Source organism: Rhizopus delemar, genomic scaffold, assembly GCF_000149305.1.
Source record: "Rhizopus delemar RA 99-880 supercont3.2 genomic scaffold, whole genome shotgun sequence".
Lineage (NCBI taxonomy): Eukaryota > Fungi > Mucoromycota > Mucoromycetes > Mucorales > Rhizopodaceae > Rhizopus > Rhizopus delemar.
In genome coordinates this window covers 2156782-2168341 of record NW_027137828.1, presented here as the reverse complement: position 1 = coordinate 2168341, position 11560 = coordinate 2156782, and the positions used below count along the sequence as shown (strand labels likewise).

At 33.1% G+C, this 11560-nt stretch overlaps 4 protein-coding genes across 4 annotated transcripts; 3 read left to right on the top strand and 1 right to left on the bottom strand.

Moving 5' to 3' along the window:
* Positions 1-571: 571 nt before the first annotated feature.
* Positions 572-1066, bottom strand: RO3G_03061 (uncharacterized protein; the record flags this gene model as incomplete). Its single annotated transcript, XM_067657652.1, has 5 exons — positions 572-605; positions 659-696; positions 753-836; positions 896-1000; positions 1064-1066. The coding sequence occupies 5 exons, from the start codon at positions 1064-1066 to the stop codon at positions 572-574; spliced, it is 264 nt and encodes an 87-aa protein (XP_067513753.1).
* Positions 1067-4214: 3148 nt separating this feature from the next.
* On the top strand, positions 4215-5897 carry RO3G_03060 (uncharacterized protein; the record flags this gene model as incomplete). The annotated part of the gene is made up of 2 exons (XM_067657651.1): positions 4215-4217; positions 4281-5897. 2 exons carry the CDS (start codon positions 4215-4217, stop codon positions 5895-5897), a joined length of 1620 nt encoding a protein of 539 aa, XP_067513752.1.
* Positions 5898-7368: 1471 nt separating this feature from the next.
* Positions 7369-8141, top strand: RO3G_03059 (uncharacterized protein; the record flags this gene model as incomplete). Its single annotated transcript, XM_067657650.1, has 4 exons — positions 7369-7386; positions 7438-7464; positions 7513-7539; positions 7602-8141. 4 exons carry the CDS (start codon positions 7369-7371, stop codon positions 8139-8141), a joined length of 612 nt encoding a protein of 203 aa, XP_067513751.1.
* A 420-nt stretch (positions 8142-8561) lies between these two features.
* RO3G_03058 (uncharacterized protein) lies at positions 8562-10405 on the top strand (the record flags this gene model as incomplete). The annotated part of the gene is made up of 4 exons (XM_067657649.1): positions 8562-8686; positions 8746-9373; positions 9426-10077; positions 10275-10405. The coding sequence occupies 4 exons, from the start codon at positions 8562-8564 to the stop codon at positions 10403-10405; spliced, it is 1536 nt and encodes a 511-aa protein (XP_067513750.1).
* Between the last annotated feature and the right edge of the window lie 1155 nt (positions 10406-11560).

Genomic DNA, 11560 nt, shown 5'->3' with positions numbered 1-11560 from the left:
ATTTATAAACGTTAAAAAATAAAGTTTTTATGAAGTCTTATTTAATAGTGAATGTAGCCCATATGGTTCACAAACAATTCACTTCTTTTTTTTTTAATCGCTCATAAAAGAATAGTGATGAAACGTGTTCATATCCTTTGTTCAGAATCCTGAAAATGGCATTAGCTCCTTGATAAGAGACCTATACATAAAAAATACCTCCGACAGTAAAATGATCTCTGTTATATTTGGATTTTCATCATAATCCTCGCTTGTTATAATCGCTGTTATTATTTAAAATTCTACAACAAGCAATTTTTATCGTAAACCGGATCATCATTTAATGAAATTGAGAAAACATGTAATACTGCATATAACAGAAATTATGCAAATATGATATCTACCGTAAATCAAACAGCATTTGTCCCACCAAAAGGAAAAAAAAAAAAAAAAAAAAAACGCTTCAATGCACAAAAAAATATTAAATTTGGAAAATTTCATCCATCTTTTTAATAACAGTAAGCAGCCGTCTATTCACACAACAAACTAATTCCGTGTCTTTATTGTTTTCTAATCAACTGTACTATGTAATTTAGTGGTTTCTTTGCTTTTCCAAATACCAAATGCTACAATAAAACGTGTAAATTATAAAAAATTTAAACATTTCTCCTTCAATTACCTGTTTGTGGCAAATGCTGCTGGTGCAATTGGTTCAGACTAATATGTGAAAAAAAAATATTAACATAATGTTATATACACTATAAAATAATTACAGTTTGTCCTCTAAGTGATCCAGTCAAACGTCTATCACGCTCCATCATTTGCTTTTCCCAAAGATCGAGACCGTATCTTGTAGGCTATTGTGTGCTGTGTAATTAGATAATATGTCGCTTTTCTAGTATTGCGATATCTATACCTTTCTGTCATTGGAGTAATATCTTGTAATGTTTAAACCTGTGGCGGTGACAGTAAAAAGACCTGTAATAATAGCAAAAGGAAGAAGTGATTCAAAAGGTACAGGCTAAACATGAAGAAACAGATTTAGCTTATAATAGAGGATATGAAAATGAGTATGAAATCATACCATAGTGTAAGTATACAGAGAATGGAGAGTATAAATGGGGTTGGAAAAAAAAATCAATAAAGCAAGGCAAAGCTATTATAACTCAGATTGATGACGTAAGCTGTATGCGCTTTTTTTATTTATTTATTGTAGATTATGTATTTGCTCATATCTACACTGGTAGTTATACTTTAATCGACATTTTTCAAATTAGCTTTAGAGACTAATGTTATTCAAACATTGACTTTTAAATAATTCAGGGTGAAGAAAATGAAAGTACAGTCGTTGAAGAATGGATACAGAACTGTAGTATATTTTATTTGCTTTATTATTAGTAACAGTCTTCAAGCTGAACACAGCGAAAAAAAATTGATCCCTTTTTGTTATTAACAAAGCTTTCAAATCAATTTTAGCATGAATATTTCTGAATTTGAGTCCTTATACCGCGTAAAAAATAGTATAGAGTTTGTTTAAAAAAAACTTAATAGATACTGTTCAAATGGGCTGCGACACAATTAAATATTTGCAAAGAAAGAGGAATAGCAGAAGTTTATAATGTTAAAGACAATCCAGTGAAGATATATTTAAAGGTTGCCTAGGAAATGAAAACCAAAGAAGAACTAATACTTTTTCAAATTCATTGCATATAATAAATAAACCCAAAATCATTTATTTTCAGCATACAATCAAATTTTCATTCACGATTGTCTGTATTCGTTCTTGAAGCGCTTTACTGTGCTTTTCTATGTTGGTCTCCTCGGTTGTATGTACTTCAAAAGAAATCAATCACAAGTCCTGCCAGACAGGTACTATTCTGTAAAATTTATTAGACGTTTTCTGAATAAATGCTCAATAATAAATGGTAAAACCTCATTGCAACCATGTAATCATAAATCAAATATTTGTTAAAAAATGACGTGTGTCTAAAGCTATTGATTAATGATTATAAGATTAACAAAGTAAAAAGGTACAATATATCATAAATTTCAATAATTCGCTCTTAAATCCCTGAAGAAATTAAGGTGACTATGATTAATGCTGGGATATTGAGAAGCAGCCAGTCAGTTTTCAGTTTCTCAATAAAATTGTAGAAGATCTCATTTCTCATTAAATGCACAAAAATTAATTGCACAATAATGAACCGCAAAAATCAAGATAAAAACGAGATTTTAATGTAAGTTTTCAAAAATATGGATCCTGAGCTTCTCCGTTTCAATATGAAATAACAATAGAATAACAAAAAAGAAAAAAAGAAAAAAAAAAAAAAAAAGAGAAATGATGTTTCTTTCTTTTTGTGTACAATAATGAAAATAAACAAGCTACTTGATGTGCTATTTAAATTATAAACTTTATTGTGTAAAATAATAAAAAATAGAATTTAATTCTGAAACATTGGCTCTTTTTAAACAAAAAAATTTTTTTTATTCATCAGCTGATAAAGGATGCAAGTCCGACAAACAATCTTTATAAAACACGTCTAAAGGATAGAATATGGATAATAATGATGAAAAAAGAATTGGTATATGAATGGTTATGCAAATAATAAGTTGAATACAAAATAAGAAAACTTTTGATATTTTTAAGATTTGGTTAAACAAAACTGATGGAAAAAAAAAAATGTGTCATCCTTGATCTACTCCAGATTTAAAAAAGCTCGTGTAGCAAAATGTTTAAAAAAGAGCCTGAACAAGTTTTCATGATTGACGCCGGAAAACTGAGGTTTGCTTTTTAAAAAAATGCATATTTAATATCACTGAATATATAAAAAATATGATATTGAAATTATTTTGCTATTATTTTTTTAAAAAAAAAAAGAATTTAATCATAAAAGAATTTGTTTGGGTTTCCTACTCGATTACAGTCATCTTACTAGATTACAGACATTCCATTTGTCGTGCTACGTTACGTAATACTCCCTGCATCCTTGTTGTTTACTCAAAGTAATTCTCAAGCTGCTATCATAAAAGTATTCACTATACATTATAAATAAGAAGGAAGTTTGGAAAGCACAAATACAGATCAATGGCTGCATAATTAATTTCAAGCGTTGGATTGTTTTTTCTTTGAATTAACAAATAAGAAATTTTTTTTGTTTCAAGAAAGGCAAGCCAGTATTCTCTTCCTTTCCTCTTTTGAAATTTTGTACTAAGCAGAACGCTAGTTTCAGAAGTTAACATATTTAAAGCATTCTGAAAAGAAAATTATAAAAGTATTCAACTAAATCTTTTATTGTCCTCAGACTATTGTTCAAACATAAACCAAGACGTATTGAGATTTATTTTAATTAATTAGAAAAAAAAGGGATTCTTTATATCGGATCCTAACCGCCCGAATACCATTTCAGACAAACAAAATTTTTATAATAAATAGGGTGATAAATGTTAAAGAATTAGCTTTGTTTTATGTAGTACCTTATATAAAGCCCACAAAGTAGGCTATAAAAATAAGGAAAATTGAATAAAAAGATAAGTGCATATCTAAAATATAGAGACTATGAAAATGAAAAGACATTGATAGAAGTAAAGGTATTTTTAATTTGTTAATTCAACCTAGATAAACCCTTTTTTTTTTTTTATCTTTTTCGAATCACAAGATATAATCAGTATTAATAATTCTGCTCTTCTTTTTTTTTTACTATTATTTTTCTGCTTTCTTTATTCTATTCCAAATCTATTTGTCTATTGCTATTTTTTTATTTTGTCTAGTGTTTTATTTTTTTTTTTTATTCGCCAAGACAACTGTCTTGTCCGAGCACGGTTGTATCAAACAACAACTCCGAATCGGTTTATGTTACACAAATTCAGTTTTGTACTTTATTTAGTATAGAGTCTCTTTTTCAAGAAAAATTTTGTGTGGTTACTCCAACCCTTTATCGCAACATCGGACTTTTCATGCGAACCAATCTTTGTCACTCAAAAAACCCGAATCAAGTTTTTTTTTTTCTTATATAAAAAAGATAAATCATAATTTATTCAACTTTTTCCTTGTTCTAAGCTTTTTCCCTTCCCCTTTTAATATTTATATAATGAGTTGGATAGATAGGCTGAACGATTATGTTGCTCATTCAAGAGTGGGAAAATACTTTCAATTAGATAATTCGGGAGCGAGACGTGAAAGAAAAGGAACAAAATTCACTACAGAAATTAGAGCCGGTTTCACTACATTCTTCGCCATGGTACATACAATTTAAACATTCATAATACCAGTAAATGATTAAATTTTTAATGTGAATATATAGGCATACATCATTTCAGTCAATGCTTCAATTATCAGTGACAGCGGTGGAACTTGCGTTTGTCCTGGAACAGAAGCAGATCCTGTTTGTGATAATGACTCTGCATATACTGCTTGTGTTTACCAAGTTAAATTGGATTTAATTATTGGTACCGCTATTATTGCTATGATCTCTAGTATCTTGATTGGTGTTTTTGCTAATCTTCCTCTTGGTATGGCTCCTGGTATGGGTCTCAATGCCTACTTTACTTACACTGTTGTTGGTTACCATGGATCTGGTAAAGTTTCTTATGAAACTGCTTTGGCTGCTGTTTTTATTGAAGGTCTTATCTTCTTGGTCCTTTCTATTCTTGGTATTCGTCAATGGCTGGCCCGTATTATCCCTATGAGTATCAAGATTGCGATGGGTTGTGGTATTGGTCTCTATTTATGTTTCATTGGTCTTCAAAGCTCTGCTGGTATTGGTCTTGTTACGTTGGATAAATCGACCCTTGTCACTTTAGGCGCTTGCCCTGCTGCTGCTCTTGATGAAAATGGTGTATGTACATGGGGCCATATGACTAGTGGTACAACATATATGGGTCTTCTTGGTCTTATTATTATGAGTATCTTACTCTTGTACAGAGTTCGTGGTGCTATCCTTTTGTCTATTCTCTTTATTGCCATCACCGCATGGCCTCGTGTCAATCAAGTTACCTATTTCCCCTACACTGAAAGTGGTAACATGATGTTTGATTACTTCAAGAAGGTTGTTACCATTCATGGTATGGATTATACCTTGGGCAAATTCAACTTTGATTTGAGCGGAAAGGACATTTGGATTGCTTTGATCACTTTCCTTTATGTTGATATTATGGATACCACTGGTACAATGTACTCTATGGCTAACTATGGTGGCTTTACTGATAAAGCTGGTGATTTTGAACATTCTACCTATGCTTTTATGTGTGATGCTATCTCTATCACTATTGGTTCTTGCTTTGGTAGCTCACCCTGTACTGCCTTTGTTGAATCTGGCGCTGGTATTGCTGAAGGTGGACGTACTGGTATTACTGCTATCGTCATTGCCTTTGGTTTCTTCATCTCCATTTTCTTTTCACCCATTTTTGCCAGTTTCCCACCATGGTCTACTGGTCCTGCTCTTATTGTTGTAGGTTCCATGATGCTTTCTGGTGTTCGTAACATCAATTGGGATTACCCTGGTGACGCCATTCCTGCCTTTATCACTTTGGCCGTCATGCCCTTTACTTATTCTATTGCTTATGGTGTTATTGGTGGTATTATTTCTTATATCATCATTAATGGATTTGTTTATTTGGTTGACAAAGCAACTCGAGGTTATATTCGACCCGACTACTCTACACGTGAAGACTGGTGGACTGCTGCTCTCTCTCGTCCTTTCTTACCCAACTGGATTCGTTTCTTGATTGCCAAAGCCAAGGGAGAAGAATTCGATTGGTACAAGGATGAATATGAATTTGAAGACGATGTTTACGAAGAACAGCCTCAGGTTGTTTCTCCGACTATTGAAAAAACAATGTCTCAACAAATGATGGTTGATGGTCATAGTCTTAATGAGACTACAAGCATTCATGGCAGAGGCTATAATGAAAAGATGTAATTTTATTCAGCAATTTTTAATGTAATTTATCCCACTTTTTTCTTTACTTTTATTTAATAAAAATTTTACACACAAGAATATTTAACTTATTACAAAAATCACATTTTATTTAAATCATTCGAACTTCAGCATACCTGATTATTTGATGATATTCCCTGAATCAAAGTTACTCTGTTTTTGGGAATATCTTAATTGACATTATCGATCTTGTTTAAGATACAGTTTAACGATTTAAATCCAGGGTTACCAATTGAGGTCGAACGATTAACTAGATTAACTTCTTATCACCACGGAAATATTGGTACAAGTGCGCGTCTCTGTCCTACCAACATGCAACATTCGGCTCATAAATTTAATGCTAAGGTCTAGATATGCTGTATCATTTAAAGAGGGTTACAATACAATGGTTTGTTATATTACGTTACATTGTGTGATTAGTTAATTTGCCTCTTAAAGCCATTCATCACACTTGCTTCTAGGGCCATTTAACCAAAACCCCCCTACCTTTTTTTTCTAAATTTGATCATATACCTTGTTTTGCTGCACTGATGGCCTAACTCGCATTCCTTTTTTGACATTGAAGCTATTTAGATGGGCTCATCTTGAGCTTCATTCATTTCTCTTTTTCTTAACTCTACACAGAAACAAAAAGAAAGGTTGCTAGCATATTTCATTCTCTTTTTACTATTAATAACCTTAATATTAATCTTTTCCGATACTACTTTATTAGTGAGAAAGCTATCCTGCCAAAATCGACCTTCTCTTAATAAGTGTAGAAAAAAAAATTTCAAAAATGATGACTTAGATTACCAAAGCGTTTTATTAGTTTGGCTTCTAAACAAACTAAATTCATAACCATAAATCTAGATTATGGATCCTGGCTTGTTATGAGAACACATATATGCTAAAGCTTCTTTCATAATATTTTTGAGTCTTGTCGGATAAACAGTAGTCTTTCAATTTATGCAGTCAAGCATGAGACTGTTAAAACAACACTGGACTTTTTTTTTAACTTTGTTCCCTTCCTTTTTCCAACTAAATGGATGCTATTCGGAAAATATCAGAAGCTACCAATGCCATATTCTACAGTGTTTCTCTTTTTGGGTAAATTGTGGGAAACAAAATACTTTTACTTTCTTATATAAAAAGTAATAGTTTAACAGGAACGTTGCATGTGATCCAAGTAGGATCTCTTATTTTGAGACCATTTTCAGAAACATTGATTGTCAAGATTAATTCAGAATTAATTGGCACTGTATGGAAAGTCATGCAATACATTTTTGAGGTAGAATGCGCACAAAACATAAGAAGAGTTTTTTAGTTAATTTGCTTTTGTATAAAGCGTCGTAAAAAAGCGCATATTACTTTTTCTGGAGATAAAATTCCTTATGAAGAGAATGCTCTTGTAATCAGTAATCACGTTTCCTGGACAGATGTTTATTTGATACATGCTTTAGCAAACCGAAGGAATATGTTAAAAAACTGCAAAGTAAGTATATAATTTAGAAACTATCTAGTTTCTAACCATTCTGTTTATTAGTATTTTATTAAAGACTCTCTTAAATGGGTAAGTATACTTGATGCATGCTTTATATATAACTAATCGTCCTTAAAGTTACCTTTCTTTGGATGGGGTATGTGGGTAAAGTGTGATGTTTTCTTAGAGATGATACGTACAAACTAAAAACCAATATTTTTTATTAGTTGGCAGGATTTATTTACGTCCGTCGTAACTGGACACAGGATCAACAAAGGATTGTGTCTGCTTTTGACAAGATCAAAAGACTAAATACACCAGCATGGATTATCAATTATGTAGAAGGATCTCGTGCAACACCCAAGAAACTTCAAGGAGCACAAGCATTCTCGAGAGAAAGGGGCTATCCAGTGCTACAGAATGTTCTCTTACCAAGGATAAAGGGTTTTGCTACATGTGTCAACCAATTTAGGAATTCACACATTAAATACGTTTATGATTTGACACTTGGTTATCGTCGCCGAAAAGATAATGTATTTAAGGCACCATCAATGGTTCGTGTTCATACGCGCTCTTTATGGCCCGAATATGAGTTTCATGTTCACGTCAGAAGATTTGCTATTGAAGATATCCCAACAAATGAAACCGAATTGGGCCATTGGTTAAGAAAAATTTGGGTAGAAAAAGATGAATTCTTGACAAATTTAAATGAACATTGGGTTGATCAGATTGAAAAACAAGATATGTGGAAAGAAACTTCTCAATGAATTGAGTAGAATGGATAAGAGATTTTGAGACACAAAAATATAGAATGGCAGGATTTTTTTTTTTTTTTTTTTTTTTTTCGCAAAAAAAAAAAAAATTTCTCCGGACGTAAAAACTTCTCTTTTATAATATCCGCTGTTGGAGCTGTTTTTACCGCGGATGGGGGCACCAGACAAGGCTTCCCACTGATCTTCGTGAAGGGATTTAAGGGGTACTCATTCCAATAGCAAGACCTTAAAGACCATGCATTGTTATGTATAGTCACTACCTCCGCGTGTAAAAATCATGCGATTTTCATAATACTTCTTTTGAAATAAGTGTTATTTTTTTTTTCTTTTTTTTTTATGAAATTTTTAAATTATTTTGTGGTGATTTTTGCTTTTTTTTATTTTTATTATAGGTTCTTTTTTACGCCAAAAACAATGACACAACAAAATAAGACTGTAATCGTAGTTGGCGGTGGACTTGCTGGTCTCTCTGCTGCCATAGAAGCACACGATCAGGGAAATACTCGAGTTATTTTAATTGAAAAAGAAGATAAGGTTGGGTAAGAAAGGCATGAGGTAATCATGATAGATAAAACTAAATTATATACAAAAATAAAAGGGGTAATTCTATGAAAGCCAGCTCTGGTATCAATGCTATCGAAAACACCACAGGTGATAGTCGTGAAGCCTTCATACAGGATACACTAAAATCTGGCGACGGTCTAAGCAATGAGGAACTTGTAACTAAATTGGTAGATGAAAGTCAATCTTCCCTTGACTGGCTCATCCACCAAAGTGAATTCGATGCTGGTAAACCAACACTGGACCTATCCCTCGTGTCTCGATGTGGTGGTCATTCTTTTGGTAGAACCCACCGGTGTCCTCCAGAAAATGGCAGACCTGTACCTGTCGGTTGGAAATTGATTGATACTTTAAAAAAACGATTGACATCCCTGCCACATACCCAAGTCATGACCCAAACACGCGTCTTGGGCTTACTGTCCGATGATTCACAAAGAGTTTGTGGTGTCCGGCTAGAGTCGGACGAAGAAATCACAGCAGATGCAGTCATTTTGACCAGTGGAGGGTTTGGTGGCCAAACAGGTACATATCTAACTGATGGAAAGGCAACTCTCTTGAGTGAATTTGCCCCTCAGTTGGTTCATACAGCTACCACAAATGGCCCTTGGGCAAATGGAGATGGAATTCGCCTTGGTTTATCAGTAAAGGCCGGTATAAGGGATATGGTAAAATCAATCAAAAAAAAAAAAGTCACCTTATTCTTTTTTTTTTGTATAGGACAAGGTTCAATTACATCCTACAGGCTTCATTGATCCTAGTAATCCCACATTACCTACAAAATTTCTAGCTCCTGAGGCACTACGTGCTTATGGAGGTATCATGCTTAATGGTGATGGTAAGAGGTTCGTAGATGAGCTAAATCTTCGTGAGCACGTAACAAAGAAAGTGTTTGGCCAAACCGACACTGTTCACAATCGACCCAATAGTTGGATGTTTAAAGTAGTGCCAAAGAAATACCCAGCTGCTTACCTAGTCTTAACAGAAGAGGCCGTTGAAAGCTTTGGAAAGAGCACATTGGGCTTCTACGCCTCCAAAGGATTTTTCACTCGAGTGGAAGGGATTGATAATTTGGCAAAGGATGTATTGAACGTTGAGAAGGAAGAAATTGAGAGTATATTTAAAGAATATGATGCTCATATTGATAATGCAACACCTGATCATTTCGGAAAGGAGATTTTCCCTAGTCGATTGCTAGTGCCAACCACTTATTGGGTAGCCTTGGTCACGCCTGTGGTACATTATACTATGGGTGGACTCAACATAAATGCCAATGCCTCTATATTGGCTCAAGATGGCGAGACAACCATTCAAGGTTTATACGGTGCTGGAGAAGTTACTGGAGGTGTACATGGCCGTAATCGCTTGGCTGGTAATTCCCTTCTAGAATGTGTCGTATTCGGAAGAACAGCCGGTCGTAATGCTGCAATTTATGCTCAGAGCTTGAATTAACGATAATAAATAAATTGTCTCGCCCATTTTTATTGCCATTTAAACCAAACTCTAAATACATGTAATTGAACGCACAGTCATGTCGATATTTGGATAAGATAAATGAACATCTAACAGGTATGTTGGAAATAAAGAAAACGATCTTTGGATATTTTGTAATTGCTGTCATGTCAAGTCATGTCTCCTTTTCTTGGTTATACTGTTGTATTATGTCAATAAGCTCTGTCAAGCAATCCTCTTGTGGTTGATCATGAACATAAGAAATTAGTTGCTGATAAGCTCTTTGCTTAAGTGATAGAGTGTATAACTGTTTACAAGAGGTTAAGATACATGTGCAATGTGATGACAATACTTACCATATCCAAATCACTTATTATGTCTTTCATTAATAAAATGTCCTTCTTTTGTTGCAGCTGGTCTAATGGCAAATTTATCTTTAAATTGCTTAAACGTACTAAACAAGGTCTAATCGTATCTCTTTCCAGTCTTTCCAACATATTGTTAATCGAATCTATTTCTTCTTGGTGTTTCTTTATATGCGATCTATTTATCTATAAGTATATATAAATTCTGCTTTATTCTTTTATTATTTACGTTAATAGTGGTAATGTTTGAGGTAAGCCATCTAAACTTTCTCTTTCTGTATTTAATGCTTTTATGCGAGCTTGATAGCCGTCTATTTGAGCTGTCAAATCAATTATATCAAATTCTGTAACTTTGAATGAATGAGAGAGTGAATCCATTTCCAAATCTATGTCGTCAATATTATACATGCTTAACAGCACTGTCTCCCAGTCTTTTAATAGGTCGTGTGCTATATTTGATAACATTTCATCTTTTTCATAATATTCTTCTTCTTCCTTTTCTTTTCCTGTTTCTTCATCCTGTTTTTCCTTCAACGTCTCAAAAATATCGTTTAACATCGTGTCACACTATATTTTCACGAATAAATAAATAAAAGGCACGCGTTTTTGTGTTTATATAGGTGCTTTACTTGGTGTTTTAATGAGCTAATATTTTCTTTCACTTTATCTTCTTCATGTTCAAAGCCTGTTAGATTGTTTTGTAATTCAAGTAAGCGTATATTCAAATCCTCAGACATTTGCCTATTTTATACTTAAGAATTAGTTCAATGTGTTTTCACAAGTATTTTTTTTTACATTAAATCTTTGAATTGCTTATCTAAAACTTCAACATGAGTAGCATACGGGTTATGTGCTGGCTTTCTATATGAATATTAATAATTTGTACTCGCTTTCCCCCTTTGTGAAAAGCTTACTTTGTCAAGTGACCCACTTCTCTTTCCCATTCATCCTCTTCTTCCTGATCAAATTCTAATTTTCTTTTCAGGTCCATTTCATTATAGGAAAAAAGAAAAAAGTTTTTTAAAAAATTAAAACACC